General features: G+C 43.0%; 1 protein-coding gene across 1 annotated transcript in view; it reads right to left on the bottom strand.

Moving 5' to 3' along the window:
• The window catches only part of HSD17B4 (hydroxysteroid 17-beta dehydrogenase 4), a 397,700-nt gene extending 381,319 nt beyond the window's left edge, over positions 1-16,381 (bottom strand). Inside the window, exons 1-2 of the mRNA XM_073554879.1 lie at positions 16,228-16,381; positions 12,103-12,156 (exon numbers count right to left, since the gene is read on the bottom strand). Coding sequence (XP_073410980.1) covers positions 12,103-12,156; positions 16,228-16,285 — 112 coding nt within the window. The 5' untranslated portion in view covers positions 16,286-16,381. The remainder of the gene's footprint in view (positions 1-12,102; positions 12,157-16,227) is intronic.
• Positions 16,382-17,227: the final 846 nt, after the last annotated feature.

The raw sequence follows: 17,227 nt of genomic DNA, 5'->3' as shown, positions 1-17,227 counted from the left end.
AAACCTTTAGGAGGCTCAAATATACCATTACGACTGAGGAAATAAGGTTTCACTCCAGTGTGCTGCTCCCTCAGGTGCTCTGGGGTTGGTCCCTAAAAGTGCTCTCCTTTTAGTGACAAGGACTGTATTTCAGTTATGCGTTAGAGCATAGGAACGTGCGGGCTGTCATTGTGACCATGACACCATGTGCAGGACTCCACACTACCATCAATCCTAGCAAGTAACTTTATTGTCTCCTGGCACAGAGAGCCAGGCTCTTTATTGTGACGGTGTCTTTAACATTAAGTTGGCAGGAAGAGGTCAACTAAAGGCCCCAACACACACAGCAAGATCGCTAGCGAGATCGCTATGTGTGACACACATCAGCGACCGCCCCCCCCACCGGGTATCGCTGATCATGCAGGATCGTCCTGGGCCATTTTTTGATAGCTGCGTGTGGCAGCGGGAGAGCAACGATCAGCGACGCTGCACGCTGGTATCTAAGGTAAACAGCGGGTAACTAAGAGCCGCGCGGCTCTTAGTTACCCACTGTTTACCCTAGATACCAGCTTGCTCGCTGGTCCTGATCGCTGGTGAGTCTGTGTGACAGCGATCAGCCTAACGATGTCCCAGCAATCACATCCACGTCGGATCGTTGGTGGGATCGCTGGGACATCGTTGTGTGTAACAGGCCTTTACATGTAATGCACAGTGCACATAAATCTGTTAGCAAATGTTTGCTATGTAATATGAAACTTAACAGGAAAAAAAATGAACTGAAGTACAGTATATGTTGGTATGTATGCAAAATAGGAGCATGTTCACACTGGCCATTAAACAGACAAAACCTAAGACAGAAACAAAATGAACATATTCCCTGCTGTAAGTAAACTTACTGGTGTTTCCCAAGTTCCCTATGTTATTTATATGCACCATTGCTTTATTTACTTACAGCAGGGAATATGTTCATTTTCCTTCAGTCTTAGGTTTTGTCTGTTTTATGGCCGGTGTGAACATACTCCTATATTTTGCATGCATACCAACTTATAATCCAGCTCACATTTTTCAGTTACCTTGAGGTTTCTGCAGTCAGTGCCGGTAAGGATGCGGCCTCCCTTTCCTTGAGCGGAACATTACGTTTATATAGCTTTCCATTTGCCCTTATTCACACTGACGCCACTTTGACAGCTGGCAAGGTTTTAATACTAGAGAATAGGACCATCCTGATTTGGGTACACCTTGAAGCTGGTGGCATGGCTTTTACACTATTTATGATCAAAAATGGTGTTTACCAAGTCCCCCATGTTATTTCCATGCACTATTGCTTTTACTTGTTTGCCTACAGCAGGGTATATGTATATTTTGTTTTTGTCTTAGGTTTTATCCATGTAATCTGAAAGGAGCATGATGCAGGGCTGAAGCTCTGAATCCAGAAAGGTCGCACTTACTAGGTTACATTTTACTGTTTTATTAGCAGGAGATTATGAAAAGAGGACCAAGTGTATTGTGTCTTCTAATCAGCTGCTCTGTGTATCCCCACCCCATCACTTATTAGCAGCTGCTTAGCAATGTGCACAGAAAGCTGCCAAGCAGTGGTGTGGGCGGGATTATACAGAGCTCTGCTAGATCTGCAGCATAACTTTAATTGTTTAGACCAGAAAGTGACACATAACAAACCAGGGTCTCATCGCCGACATTGTGCTACTCTCAGATTACATGGCAAAAACCTGCTGACAGATTTCCACTAATGTCCTGAAAGGTAAGATTACTGGGTGGCCCTAGAGGCCTTTCTTACACCAAGCTGCCAGTAAACTATTAGGCTTGGAAAAGCAAGCTATTTGGGATTTAGGACAAGAGGTCAGCTGTCCATAACAGCAGCACCGATTTTATCATCTTGGCTCGATGGTTACAATTCTTCGTAAAGCTGGAAATTCGGAAAATCTCAGATGAGGAGTAAATGATCAAAACTACAGTATACATATTACCTGACGAGATATAAATCTAATCACAGAACTGCAGCACTGAAGCCAGTCTCATGATTGATGCTTGTAGAATAAGTAAAGTGGATGTCACTCATCATAGATTGGTTTAACATAGTAAATGGCTAAAAGCAGCAGCGCAATTTACTTAAAATGCATTTTACTGTGCAAAAAAAAAAGTCATTCACTTTTATGTCAATCATGAGATTTCAACTGTAAAGTTATAAATGGCAGCAAAGATAATGGTGAACTCCTAAAATTATTATTTTACTGAACTAAAAAGAAAGTGAGGACAGCCAGGACCCAAAAATAGCAAGATCTCCCCCCTTTATTGGGTTTTCCCATTTTATGACATATTAGGATCCCAAGGAGAAATCATTTCAGGATACTGAGGCTGCGGTGACGTCCAGGACCCAGGAGGCGGCGGGGAGCAGGGCTCTACAGGGAACATCTTTTAAGGCCGGGATCACACATTAGAGAAACATGGCCGAGTCTCGCATCTCAATACCCGACACTGCCGCCAGCACTCGAGACCGGAGTGCTCAGCGGCATAGAAATACACGTAGCCGCACGCTCCGGTCCGAGCGCCGGCGGCAGTGCCAGGTATTGAGATGCGAGACTCGTGCGAGGTTCTCTCATGTGTGATCCCGGCCTTAGGGTCGCTTGCTTATCACAACACATAAACCACCCCTCCAGTCTGCCGCGGCCTAGTAATGGATCTGCATTTTTGTCATTTTTCCTCTATTTTTTAGGAGCCATAACTTCTTTTTTTATTGATTACAGCAAAATCCATGTTTTTATGTTACCGCTTTAAAAATAAAAAATTGAAAACACAGATTTCTTGTCACCAATTTGTTATGTTTCTATGGATAGAGTTGTGTAAAGGCTTGCAGGGCGAGCTGTATTTTATTGGTATCACTTGATCACATTTGCTTTTTGCTCACATTTAAATACATTTCTGGAGACAAGATTGAATTAAAAAAAAAAAATCTAACATGTTTACATTTTTTAGGGCTCTGCACTGTATGTAATATATTTTATAATATATATATATATATATATATATATATATATATATATATATATATATATATTTTTTTTTTTTTTTTTATCTAACTTTTATTGATGCAACAATACCAAATATGTAATTTATTTCTTCCCCATAATGGAGGTGATTTGAACTTTTCTTGTGTAATTATTATAAAATATAGATGTTTTTTCTTGTTAAGTTCCCCTAAGGGACTTGAACGTGTGATCACTTGTATAATACCCTGCCTACGGCCTGTGGCGGAGAGTCATAAGAATCTCTTCAGTAAGCCTCTGGGTATCATGACAAAACTGGCACTCTGCTATTATGTCCCCGGGAAGGGGGAGGTTTAATGGAAAACACAATGGACTCCCCCCGAACCCAGTGTCATAGCTATCACTTCCTCTCTAGATTCCTCTCTTCCCTCTGACTACAATTCCCATAAAGCCTTCTGCTAGGCTGCAAGCCAAAAGTGAGCACAGACTTGTACCTCTACCTAAACCCCTCTCACGCTTCCCCCAGCATGAGCGTGATCCCCTGTGCAGGACACAAACAGGGACTAGAAATAATCCCCAAAACACCAGCCCTGATAATACAGATTATCCCCTACTCCCCAGGACGGATGGATATAAAAGAATAGAGCAGCACTCTGGGAGCTAAGACATATGCAAACATTGAATGTATGAAAATTGTACTGCATTACTGTCATATGGAATATGGAGTAGAAATTTAAAGGACAGGTAGGATCCAGAACTAATTTAAAACAGCCTTGAGCTGACAGGAGCAGGGCTGTGGAGTCGGTAAGCCACAGTTGCGACTCCGACTCCTGGATTTTATCAGGCTCCGACTCCGGCTCCGACTCCGACTCCTTCATAAATGGCCAATTCATAACAAATTTACTGTTGTAAAATATTAAACATCGTGCTTATTCAGTTTCTCACCATCATATAAGTAATCAGACCACTTAGAGCAAAAACTACATTTATTAGAATACAATTAGAATATAGCAAATAACTTTTATAAAATTTTCTAAACTGTAAGTAAATATGCAATAAACACTTTTATGCAGTTAATAAGAAGAAATCTATAAATTTGTCCTCAGAAAAAGTATTGCCTCTGTCAGATCCTCCTTCATGGATGCCCTCAAATCTGATCTAATTATTTTGAGAGCAGAGAACAACCTCTCTACACTAACTTGTGTTGGTGGCAAAGCAGTAACCACTCGGGCAACATCTCTGACAATGTCAGGATACAGAGGAATCGCTTGTTGCACTGTTATTTTTGATGAACGGTCAAATTTCTCAATTTCTTTTAGTGCACATGAAAAATTCTGCTGAAATGTACTGGCTGTGTTGCTTGATGGGGATGACTCTTCTTCTATGCGGGAACGCTTTGCACGGTCCTTGTGATCCAAATATTTTTCGAAATTAAATTCTTCATCAGTTGATGATGAGGGTGAAGATGTGGCAGGACGACCAAATTCTTCTTGTTCCTCCTGACTGTTCTGCAACCCTTTCATCCTTACTGCTATTTCAAACAGAGCTTCTTTTCCTTTACTTAGCTGTTGATCATCTAGAAGAATCCGACGCATTGGGTCTACATAAACAGCTGCCAAAAGAATGTTATTTTGTAATAGTAGCTCCTCTCTCCGTTTCATTGATGTAGCAATGCCACTTGCAATTAACCCTCCTCTTTGGGACAGGCGAAACATCAGGTTCTTCCACTCCTTTAAGAAAATACCTGGAGTTAAGTCCTCTGCTTGTAATTTTTTAGTCACTGTAAATGGGTGCTCTAGCAATTTTTGCAGCTCAGTCACCTGATTCCACTGACTTTCATTTAGCATCAGTTGAGGGTTAGCCATGTCTACAAGAAAGGTTTTCAGTTCAACCAAGCGCTGAATCATTAAGTAAGTACTGCCCCATCGTGTGGCTTGATCAATAATTGCCCCTTTTCCAGCACGTCTCTTCAAAATTGAGTCAACTTTAGGGGTTCTGGCAACAGTAGCCAATATTCTCACCTTGCCAATCAGTGCAGCAGCATGTCCTTCTTGCAGATTGTCTCTTATAGCCAGCTGTAGAGTATGCACAACACAGCGCATGTGATGAATGAAAGAACATATTGACACAGTTTCAACAAGATCATCTAAACTATCATGTTGCTGTTCATCTGAAGCAACTACAGTTTGCTCCTCAGTTACAATACTGTGTTCCTCTATTTCAAACATTTCTGTGTCTGTGGACCCAGAATGTTCTTCTAGCTGCTGGTCACCATCATTACTCTCATTCATTAGCTTAATAGTACTTATCATATTTGAAGCATTGTCAGTTACGACAGAAAGAACTTGCTCTTTTTTAAGTTCATAGTCTTGCAGAACCTTTTCCACCAAGACCTGGAGAAACTCACTGGTGTGATGAGCTTTGGTGTCTTTTATTGCCAATGTCTTGGTAACCATTTCATTTTTGTCACAAACAAATCGGACATTGATGGCAAAATAGTTCACTCTGTGACGTGTGCAGGCATCCATTTTAAGAAACAGAAAGCGTCCCTTGAGAGTTTTTTTAAGTTTTTCCTTTTGTTTAAAAGCTTCTTCGATTACTAATTTTCTAATACTCTCTCTCTCCAGAGAAACACCAAGCTTGCGGGCCATTTCCCCATTCAGACACATAAAAGCTGGTCGTGAAAATAATGAAATAGGCACACTATCCTTTACAACAAGCTCTATGATCTGTTTTTTTAAATGTATCTACTGTCATTGTCACAGTAACTTTGTCACTGACAAAATATCTTGCAACTGATGGCTGCAAAGTTCTCTGCTCCTTTGTTTGGCTGGAAGAGCTGGGCACTGGTTCATTGGTTTGGATGCAGTCTTTCTCATCCACTGCTTTCAGTACTTCTGGATGAAAGCGCTGTAAATGTCTCTTTAGATTAGAAGCTCTGGAAGGAGCATTTTTATCTTTGCCTGAATATGCACTCATCTTGGCTTCACAGCATTTGTTTTCGTCTGGATCATTTGTCATACACTGACAGACATAATGTTTTCTATCTTGAGTGATGGTGAAATGTTCAAATACAGCTGATTTAATGTGATGCTTCTTTGACATTCTCAGGTTTTTAATTCTGCATTCACAATCCAAATGACAATTGTTTTTCCTAAAAACAATTGTACAAAATTATTGCCAGGTCGTACAACTGATATAGTGGTCAGTAATACTGTTATTATTCCTCATGTACTCACAGTTAACTGATGCAAAGTTTGTTGAAAGGATAGTACTTCTTACAGTCTTCCTCTTCTGAGTAGCAGGCAGCTGTGAGATGCTTGGAAGACGCACACCTAGTATGATCTAGTCTAGAGGAGGAGCTTTACTACTAAGAATTTGCAACACATTTTCACTTTCAGTTTCATACATTGTAAGTAGGGGGGTTGGGGCAGCATGAGGTTAACCAAGTATAAGATTAGATAAGGGAAGTGGAGAACAGTGACATACAAGAAGTAAGAAATGTCTCTATCTCCAGCAGAACTGCTTATCACTGTTGTTCATAGTTTGATAGAACATATATATTTGAGTAACATTTATAAAATTCATATGAAAGTTCAATTATGAAATATTAATACATTTTTTTTAAAGCTGGAGTCGGAACATTTCTACCAACTCCGACTCCAACCAAAACTAACTCCGACTCCACAGCCCTGGATAGGAGGAGTGCACAGTCAGAAGAGGAGGCAGCCAAAACCTCCTTTACTAACTGAGCACTTCTCCCATCAGCCTAAAGTCTCTTTCACACGTCAGTGTGTCGGGTAAGTGTGGTGACAGTTTTCAAGTGAATGGGTCTGTACACGTCAATGTGTTTCCACGGAGCGTGTGTCCGTGGGCAAAATATGCTGACATGGCCGTTTTTTTTTTAACAGCAGCACGGACTGCAAAACATTGTGCACATTATTTAAAGAAGTAAGTTTAAAAAACATTGTAGGGTCCCCCCCATTTTTGAAAACCAGGCTGGCTAAAGATGACAGCTGGGGGCTGGTAAGGGGCCATGGATATTGACTCCCGCCAGCCTAAAAATAGCAGCCTGAAGCCACCTAGCAAAGGCATATTATTACAGTGCCTTGCGAAACTATTCGGCCCCCTGGAACTTATCAACCTTTTCCCACATATCATGTTTCAACAACAAGTGGAACACAATTGTGAAGTTCAACAAAATTTATTGATTATTTTAAATTTTTGTGGAAAGTCAAAAACTGAAAAGTGGGGAGGGCAATATTATTTGGCCCTTTTAACTTAATACTTTGTTGCGATACCTTTTGCTGAGATTACAGCTGTAAGTCGCTTGGGGTATGTCTCTATCAGTTTTGTACATCGAGAGACTGAACTTCTTGCCCATTCTTCTTTGGCAAACAGCTCGAGCTCAGTGAGGTTTGATGGAGATCGTTTGTGAACAGCAGTTTTCAGCACTTTCCACAGATTCTCGATTGGATTCAGGTCTGGACTTTGACTTGGCCATTCTAACACCTGGATACGTTTATTTGTGAACCATTCCATTGTAGATTTTGCTTTATGTTTGGGATCATTGTCTTGTTGGAAGACAAATCTCCGTCCCATTCTCAGGTCTTTTGCAGACTCCAACAGGTTTTCTTCAAGAATGGTCCTGTATTTGGCTCCATTCATCTTCCCATCAATTTTATCCATCTTCCCTGTCCCTGCTGAAGAAAAGCAGGCCCAAACCATGATGTTGCCACCACCATGTTTGACATGTGGGGATGGTGTGTTCAGGGTGATGAGCTGTGTTGCCTTTACACCAAACATGTCGTTTGGCATTGTTGCCAAAAACTTCGATTTTGTTTTTATCTGACCAGAGCACCTTCTTCCACATGTTTGGTGTGTCTCCCAGGTGGCTTGTTGCAAACTTTAAACAATAGTTTTTATGGATATCTTTGAGAAATGGCTTTCTTCTTGCCACTCTTCCACAAAGGCCAGATTTGTGCAGTGTATGACCGATTGTTGTCCTATGGACAGACTGTCCCACCTCAGCTGTAGATCTCTGCTGTTCATCCAGAGTGATCATGGGCCTCTTGGCTGCATCTCTGATCAGTGTTCTCCTTGTTTGAGATGAAAGTTTAGAGGGACGGCCGGGTCTTGGTAGATTTGCAGTGGTATGATACTTCTTCCATTTCAATATGATCCCTTGCACAGTGCTCCTCGCAATGTTTAAAGTTTTGGAAATCATTTTGTATCCAAATCTGGCTTCACGATGCTCTCTGTGCATCAAACAGAACGCTGAGACTATCACAGAGCAGGTGCATTTATACGGAGACTTGATTACACACAGGTGGATTATAATTATCATCATTAGTCATTTCGGACAACATTGGATCATTCAGGGATCCACAATGAACTTCTGGAGTGAGTTTGCTGCACTGAAAGTAAAGGGGCCGAATAACATTGCACGCCCCACTTTTCAGTTTTTGAATTTCCACAAAAATTTAAAATAACCAATAAATTTCGTTCAACTTCACAATTGTGTTCCACTTGTTGTTGATTCTTCACCAAAAATTTACATTTGGTATCTTTATGTTTGACGCATGATATGTGGGAAAAGGTTGAAAAGTTCCAGGGGGCCGAATACTTTCGCAAGGCACTGTATATGCGCCAGAGTTCTGGAGCTTTGCTCGGCTCTTCCCACTTGGCCTGTAGCGGTGGTTCATATTTGTGGGTTTGATGTCACCTTTGTATTGTCTGGTGACATCAAACCCACGGCTTAGTAATGGAGAGGCATCTATAAGACACCTACCCATTACTATTCCTATAGTTATATTGTAAATAATGAGACAGAAAGAATAAAGTCCTTCATTTGAAAATCAAAAAACATATGTTTCCATTTTTATTTACAAATAACATAGCTATACTCACCTAATGCCCATTCCATTGAAGCCAATGTCTCATGTAATAAAACAAAAGTAAAAAAATAACAATATACCTCACCTGCTTGATGTTCTGTCCAACGCCTTAATCCATGTCTGGGGACAAATAGTTTTCAACCTGGATGGAGCCAAAATGTGACCGTCCAGGCTGAGAACCACTGATGAATGAGCTACTACGAGCGCAGCATCAGTAACTAGCGGTTACTTCATCAAGGTTACTGATGGTCACTGAGGCTGCGTTCCCAGATGGGCTGATCTGCGGTGACCTTCGCACCATAAGAAAAATTCACTATGAGTTTACAGCAGTTCAGCTCAGTGTGTTCACCGAATATCTTTGCGTTTCTATTCTAGTTTTATTACAGGAGACGTTGGCTTCAATAGAATGGGCGTTAGGTGAGTATAACTGTGTTTGTTATTTTTAAATAAAAATGGAAATGTATATGTTGTTTTGATTTCAAATGAAGGACTTTATACTTACTTTGTCTTTATTTACAATATAACTATAGGATTAGTAATGGATAGGAGTCTTATAGGCGCCTCTCCATTAATAAACCATGGGTTTGATGTCACCAGACAATACAAAGGTAACATCAACCCCGCAAATATGAACTCCACTTGCCACCGCCACAGGGCAAGTGGGAAGAGTTGGGCAAAGTGCCAAAATTAACGCATCTAATAGATGTGCCTTTTCTGGGCAGCTTTGGGCTGCTATTTTTAGGCTGGGGGGAGCAATATCCATAGCCCCTTAACAGCCTGAGAATACCATGCCGCCTGCTCTCGCTGTTATCAGTTGAATATATCTCAACATTCTTCCCTGCTCGCGCTGATCGTCGAGCAGGGGAGAATGACGAGAACCGTCTTCAGCACTCGGTGTCAGGGAACAGCGCTATTTGTACCGCTGCTACCCTGGTGCCGGTTCGAGTGGTACTGATGTGGCACATGGTTGCCATGCGTATGCCAGAAGTATTACACACAAGGACACTGATATCTCCGGTACCGTTAATATAAGGACACGCGAAACAGGCCTAAGGCTGTTTTAAATTAGTGCTGGATATCATCAGTCCTTTAAATTTGCATGTTTTTAGTCCAAGAAATTAATGACAAAAAAGTATTAGGCTAGGGTCACATCAAAGAAAGGTACGCCTTGATGTGACTGGGCGCTCATGAATTGGCCAATTTAGGCGCCAAGTACCTTCATTTTTATAACTATATTCTATATGGCAGTAATGCAGTTCAAATTTCATGTATTCAATGTCTCCATATTGTAGCGCTTAGTGCTCTGCTGAGTTATTTTGTTTGTCTGTTATGCAGACACCACAGCTTAAACCTGTTCACACTTGCTTTATTCTATTCAGAGCTGCTGGTCAGTTTTTGTAGATATAGACAGAATACATTAGGAGAAAGGTGTGAATGTATTCAGATAACAGAGCGCATACAGGAGGGTGTAGGTATGTTCAGCTCTGGCAAAAATTAAGAGACCACAACATCAAAACCCTGTCATGGGCAGCCCAGTTTCCAGACCTGAATCCCATTGAAAACCTCTGGAATGTAATCAAGGAGGATGATGGATAGTCACAAGCCATCAAACAAAGAAGAACTGCTTACATTTTTGCGCCAGAAGCAGTGTGAATGACTGGTGGAAAGCATGCCAAGACACATGAAAGCGGTTTTTAAAAATCATGGTTATTCCACAAAATATTGATTTCTGAACTCTTCCTGAGTTAAAACATTAGTATTGTTATTTCTTAATCATTATGAACTTGTTCTCTTTGCATTATTTGAGGTCCGAAAGCACTGGGTTTTTTTTTAATTTTGACCATTTCTCCTTTTCAGAAAACAAAAAACTTAAAATATATTGCTTGGAAATTTGGAGACATGTTGTCAGAAGTTTATAGACTAAAAGAACAGTTTACATTTTACTCAAAAATGTACCTATAAAGAGAAAAATCAGACATACTGAACATTTTGCAATGATCTCTTAATTTTTGCCAGAGCTGTATAGATACACCCTGCTGAATACAAGCAGATACAAGGGGGCTGGGTCTGCAGGGAGCGCACAGGAACAAGATGGGCTCTGCGGAAGAGTCCACCTGTCAGAGCCGGAACGGAGGGGATTCTTAGTCAGAGATCATGTGACCGTGGGTGGTGCTCAGGTCACAGCAGGATTCGAAAAAGCAAAGTATTTAGTGAAAAGCTCATCTATGGCAGCTAGTTTCCATGAAAGGGACGTATGAAGTAGTGGCCAATCCCTTAATGTTTTCGCTATCAACCAAACGCCTAAATATTTGACAGACAAATAATGTTTGCTTGTTTTGCTGGAACCAATACAAGCAAGGGACAGCAAATAATTGACTGCAGTGGTCACCAAAACGTAACCAGAGCAGAAAGAACATAGAGCAACAGAGTACCAGGGAAATATCAAAATGGGGGCACAATGAGGCCAGGAAGGTAATCATTACTGATTACTCCTCTAATTATTTTGCATCATTCTGAGCAGTTTCGGTTTTTTTATTTTACCTATATTATTACTTTTAGTTTGGACTTGCGGATTCTCAGGTGATGAGCAACAAAATCCTCAATGGTGACAATCCACAGTCAAGTACACTTGATTGTGGATTGTCACCATCGATATCAACTGAGAAAATCCAGATGACAGACGTGTTGATATGTGATAGGGACTGACGTGCCGACGGCTCCACACGCAGCACATTCCCACATGGATGCGGCAGAGGTTTGGTAATCCCCTCGCTCAGCATACGGCTGCAGATGATGGCCCTTCTTCCCATCTTTGGGAGTGCTGCTCATCCTCTCCTTCTCAGACTATACTCTGGTAGGACTCCTAGTGCTGGGCCATATAGCGGTGCCCGTCCAGTTACTGATGTTCACCAGTCATACTGAACACACCTAGCAGTAATAAACCTGTCTACATCCTTCTTACCAGCGCCTGTTTCTCCAGAATCATTTCAAGATTAAAGAAAGACACATCTAGAATTGTAAGTGTTCGCCCCGATCTCACGGAGTGTGATATTATGCGTTTTAGCTGACGTTGCACTATGACCCAATTATGAAAAATCCCAATATAAATTCTTATCACAAAGTCCGATACCGGCTGGACTTTGCCTAGGAGCAGATACTGGAAGTCTGTCCCTGCGGATTAAGGGTCACAGAGAAGAGAAGAAAAACACATGCATTATTCCTACCTACGACAGAGGCTCCTCTCTCTGCAAACGCCAGGGCGTAGGCCTTCCCCAAACCTGAAAGAAAGACCTTCATATTAGGGGGGAATAAAGTCACTGGTGACACATACAAGATACGACATTACCAACACATACAACTCCTTGGCTGTCGCCCTGACTGGCCTAAATGCTTCCAAAAAGCTTCTATTTTCCACGTTCATGTAAGAGTCCAGCTACCGACCTGCTGAAAATCTCCCAATCCGCAGCAGCATTGTTCTTTTCTGTCTATTTCACAAAAAAAATTTGAAAACTTTGTAAACCCAAACTTTGCCCTCTCTGAGCTGCTGCTCTACACTTGTGCACATACATTACCAACATCAGATTAAACATTACCCCGTCTCTTAAAGGGCTATGCCATCTCCAAGTTCCTATCCCAATATGTAGTAGGTATAACAATATTAGGAAATACATTCAATTAGAAAGGTATATACATGCACTGTCAGCCCAGCTACATACACACACACACACCGCTCAGCTACATACACACAATAGGTCAGTGATCTCATCGATCAGAGGAAGCGGCCTCTGGACAGTGCGATGCACACACATTTTGGCAAGATTTTTTATTTTTTTTAAGCAAGAAAAAAAAAAAACCTTTTAGTTCAAAACATATGGTATATTATTTTTTAGTGAAGTAATGATACCCAATAAGGATTATTTATATTTCTTAGCAAAATATATATATATATATATATATATATATATATATATATATATATATATACACACACACACACACATATACATACACACACACGGTGTATATATATATATCTCTCTCTCTCTCTATCTCTCTCTCTCTATATATATATTTTTTTTTTACAAAATATAAATCAAGTGCTGAGTTCTTTTTAATTCCTTTTATGTCTGAATTGATAAATGAACTATAATGTACTGTTGTATCTATATGACAGGACGTGAGCTTGGGTGCTAATAGCAAACAAGCAGCTGTTCAGATGAGACAACACGGAAATCCTTTTAAATGAGGATGGGTGATCTGGCTAAAAATACAATTTTAAGTTATTTTTACTAGTATGGTACAGCAAAGCCAGGTAGCCTAGAGTTAAATCCCAGGTCTAGAGGGTCTGATTGCTGTTGTGTTTCACAGGATTGGGGCTAGCTCAGACATGTAGGGCCCCCCTGCTCAATGCAAGATTCATTAACCACTCAGACAGATGTCTGTCCAGCCTGGGTTTGAAGACTTCCATTAAGGCTGTGTGCCCACGTAGCGGGTTTTTTTCGTTTCCGCGGCAGAATCGCGCGTTTAAAAACGCTGAGGAAACGCTTAAAAAAAAGCATTCCATGCATTTTTAATAGGAAACGCACATGTTGTGCCAATGGTGCGCTTTTTACCGCTGCAGAATCGCTTAGCGGTAAAAAAATGCAGCATGTTCATTAATTTTGCGGAATCGCCCGCGATTCCGCATACCATCAATTATATTGGCAAAAACGCTCAGGAAGACGCATGCAATAACGCTTGACAAACACTTAAAAAAGCGCATCAAAAACTGCATGTGTTTTCCCGGGAGCAGGGTGTGTGATTCTGCAGGAGAATCGCTACGTGGGCACATAGCCTGACGGAGAACTCACCACCTCTCGTGGCAGCCTGCTCCACTCACTGACTAAAAGCTTTTCCTAATATCTAATCTGGATCTTCTCCCTTTCAGTTTCATTCCATTGCTTCTCGTGTTTCCATGAGCAAAAATACAAATAAAGATGATCCCTGTGCACTGTGACAGCCCTTCAGATATTTGTAGACAGCCATTAAGTCTCCTCTTAGCCTTCTTTTTTGCAAGCGAAACATTCCCAGACCCTTTAACCGTTCTTTGTAGGGCATACTGTATTTTTTGGATTATGAGGCGCACTTTTTTCCCCTCAAATTTGGGGGGATAGCGGGGTGCATCTTATAATGTGATTATACCTTACGGGCTGCGGTGGATCAGGAGTGGGGCGATGCTGCAGGCCTCAGGCTGGGAGGAGGGGGTGTTCAGAGGTGCGACCGACGCTGAGGGTATTCGGTGGTGCCGGGGCACCAACAACAATTTGTGAAAGCCCTGAGAGCCCGTACTTCTATGAATTACATTGCGGTGGACTCTGGGAAAATGTCTGCAGGAGGAGGTGCCTGTGCAAATGGAGATCTCGGCACCAAGGTTTTGGGAGACGAGATCTCAGCACCGATATCTCCATCTGAATTGCGCCCATTTTCCCAGAGTGCGTCTTATAAGCAGCAAAATACGTCCGTTTGCAGTCCCCTAACCATCCTGGCAGCTCTTCTCTGACCTTGCTCCAGATTTTCTAGCATGTGCTAGTCCATGGGAAGGAGGGGTGCGGGGGGGGGGGTAAGATGTATCCATGGAGACGCCAAAAACTATCCAATGGCCCAGGTTGACATTCGCTCAGACTGTGGTTCCGTGTGCCATCAAGTGAGAGGAGTCAAGGGTTTGTTGCATGCTAATGGTTGAGATTTTCCTTTTTTCTGGCACTTATGGGCTAAAGCTATGGCACCAAGTAACCCGTTATGCTGCCAGGAGTGGGCTATGCTTACAAGGACACATGATGGAAATGCTGAATTTCCTTTCACTGTACTGGCTAGAAAGGAGGAGGAGGAAGCATCACCTGAAGTCAAAGTACCTGACCTGGAGGAGTCCAAGAAAACTGCGGGACTGCCCAGCTCAGGGACTTAATAGTAAAGAGACTCTGGAAAACCCAAGTGTGAGAAATGGGGTTCCCCAGGAGAAGGGAGCAATTGGTTTCTTTTTATTACTGTATGTCTAATAAAAAGACATTATCAAGCATAAAACAGACCACCGTGCTGGCTACCATGACCCTAAATAATTAACCACAATCCTGCCCCCAGCGGAGGCTGGCACCCTAAACACAAAACGAGACTGGTGCCCCCGCTCCTCGTCGGCTGACCCCAATACTCCTAAATGTCCCCATGTTGGTGCATCATGTGGTCACCCATTAGTGCCGTGTTGTTGCCTACATAACAATCCTTTACTGGCAAACCCTATAGACTCCTTTCTATGGTTCCATTTTTTTTTTTTCATTCAATTCAATGGGAGAAAACCGCTGAAAGACGTGACATGCACTATGTCCAAGAAACCATGCAAAGCACAAACTACTGATGACAACAAAAAAATACGTGCTTGAGATTTCTTAAAATCCATAGCTGGTCTTGTGAAAAGCAGCTGAAAATGTAACATATAAAAGCATTAAAAGAATGCAGGAAAAACGCCCAGTGTGAACTTAGCCTTAGAGGGACTGTGTGCTGTCTGTCTATAAATGCCCTGGAAGGGAGATGGTGGGAAGCTGCACGGGGCCTGTGCTTGGCATGAACAGTCATTCTGTGCGGACACACTCCCTTACAAGTGTAGATGTCACTTGGATCCATGGGATAGGGGGCAACTTACCAATCGCTGGGGGTCCGACTCCCACTGATAAAAGCCCTGGTTGTCAGGATCGATGGTAGTCTCAGCGGTTGAACCGCCAGCGATTGGGAATACAGGGGGATGACTTCCCGACCCCCGAGCTCTTCACATTACAGTGAATGGAGCAGCAGGGCGCACCACTGACCTCTCCTGCACTCACAGCTCCTTTTTTGGGGATCAGTGGGGTCCCAGTAGTCGGACCACCTGCCAGCGATCGGGAAGCTATCCCTTATCCCGTGGTAACCTCCAAACTTGAATATAAATGCCCCTTTAACTCCGGTGACACGTTACCCTTTAAACAGGCCCCAAGGAGCACCGGCATTAACCCCTCGGTGCGGTAGACAAGCCGGGGGGATAGGTAGTGCCATTTATGGCGGTGTCCTCACCTTTGCAGTTTGGTCTCTGGCCGATCACCCACTCTGATAACCGCAGCCATCCTGCCCTTTACCCCCAGAGCTCTTACACAAGGCGCCCGCCGCTCTGCAGCAGGGGCCTGCAGCCTGTGGACCCCCAGTAATGAGGAGGCTGCAGCGCCCAGCACGTACAGGCTGACACAACGTGATGAGAGTCGTAGCTCCAGAAGAACTGACAGTCCAGAAGTTCCGCAGAAAGAACCGCCGGCTGTGAACAGTACAGAGAAGTGTAAAGCCGCGCTCACCTCCGCCGGCTCCAGTCACCAGCACCACCCGACCATCAAAGCGCAGAGAAGACGCCATCTCTCCTGCAGAACGGACAACTGCGACCGCGACTGTCACCTGGACTCAACAGGAACTGGAGACGTGCGTGCCAAGCCTCAGTCTGGGGGGGATGGGCGGGGCTACAAGGAAAACGTCTCCTCATTGGCAGTCTGGTGCATAAGGGGCGTTACCATGTGACAGGAGGCGGCGCTGTTACCTTTTCCTCCAGTTTCCAACTTTCCAGCCTGCTGCTGACCAAGGATTACCTGCGGCTTCTGCTACTTGGTGCGTCTAGAAAACGCGTCACTTATGAGCGGCTCTAAACACCCTGTCTACAAATACTGTGTTTTTGAGGCGTTATTTTAGAAGTCGCATGCACTTTATTATTTCCTCCATGCGTTTTTCAAAACCTTTTCAAGAATAAAGATACTCAAATGACTGCTCTTGTGAACAGCAAAGTTCTAACGCCTACATAAAAGCTCAGTGTGACCGTGGCCATAGTAACCTTTATCGCTGCTAGCTGCTTGCTGGATGGGGGGTCCTCGTTACAGAATCTGACGGCAGACACAAGAGAAACTGCAGCGCATCAGCTTCCAGGGATCAGTTGTACTCGCATCTTAGGCTACTTTCACTAGCGTCGTGCACGGCACGTCGCAATGCGTCGTTTTGGAGAAAAAACGCATCCTGCAAAGTTGCCCGCAGGATGCCTTTTTTCTCCATAGACTAACATTAGCGACGCATTGTGACGTTTGGGCACACGTCGCATCCGTCGTGCGACGGATGCGCCGTGTTTTGGCGGCTGCGACGCACAAAAAAAGTTTTTTTTTGTGCGTCATCTCCGCCATTTTCGACCGCGGCCGAAACTCCGCCCCCTCCTCCCCGGACATTACAATGGGGCAGCGGATGCAATGAAAAACTGCATCCGCTGCCCCCGTTGTGCGGCGCTTCCACACTATGCGTCGGTGCGCTGCAACGTCGCAT

Source organism: Dendrobates tinctorius, unplaced genomic scaffold (assembly GCF_039654945.1).
Source record: "Dendrobates tinctorius isolate UK_male_01 unplaced genomic scaffold, ASM3965494v1 ptg000003l, whole genome shotgun sequence".
NCBI classification, from domain to species: domain Eukaryota; kingdom Metazoa; phylum Chordata; class Amphibia; order Anura; family Dendrobatidae; genus Dendrobates; species Dendrobates tinctorius.
Note: the sequence above shows the minus strand (reverse complement) of the source record. Positions and strands in the feature narration are given on the sequence as shown.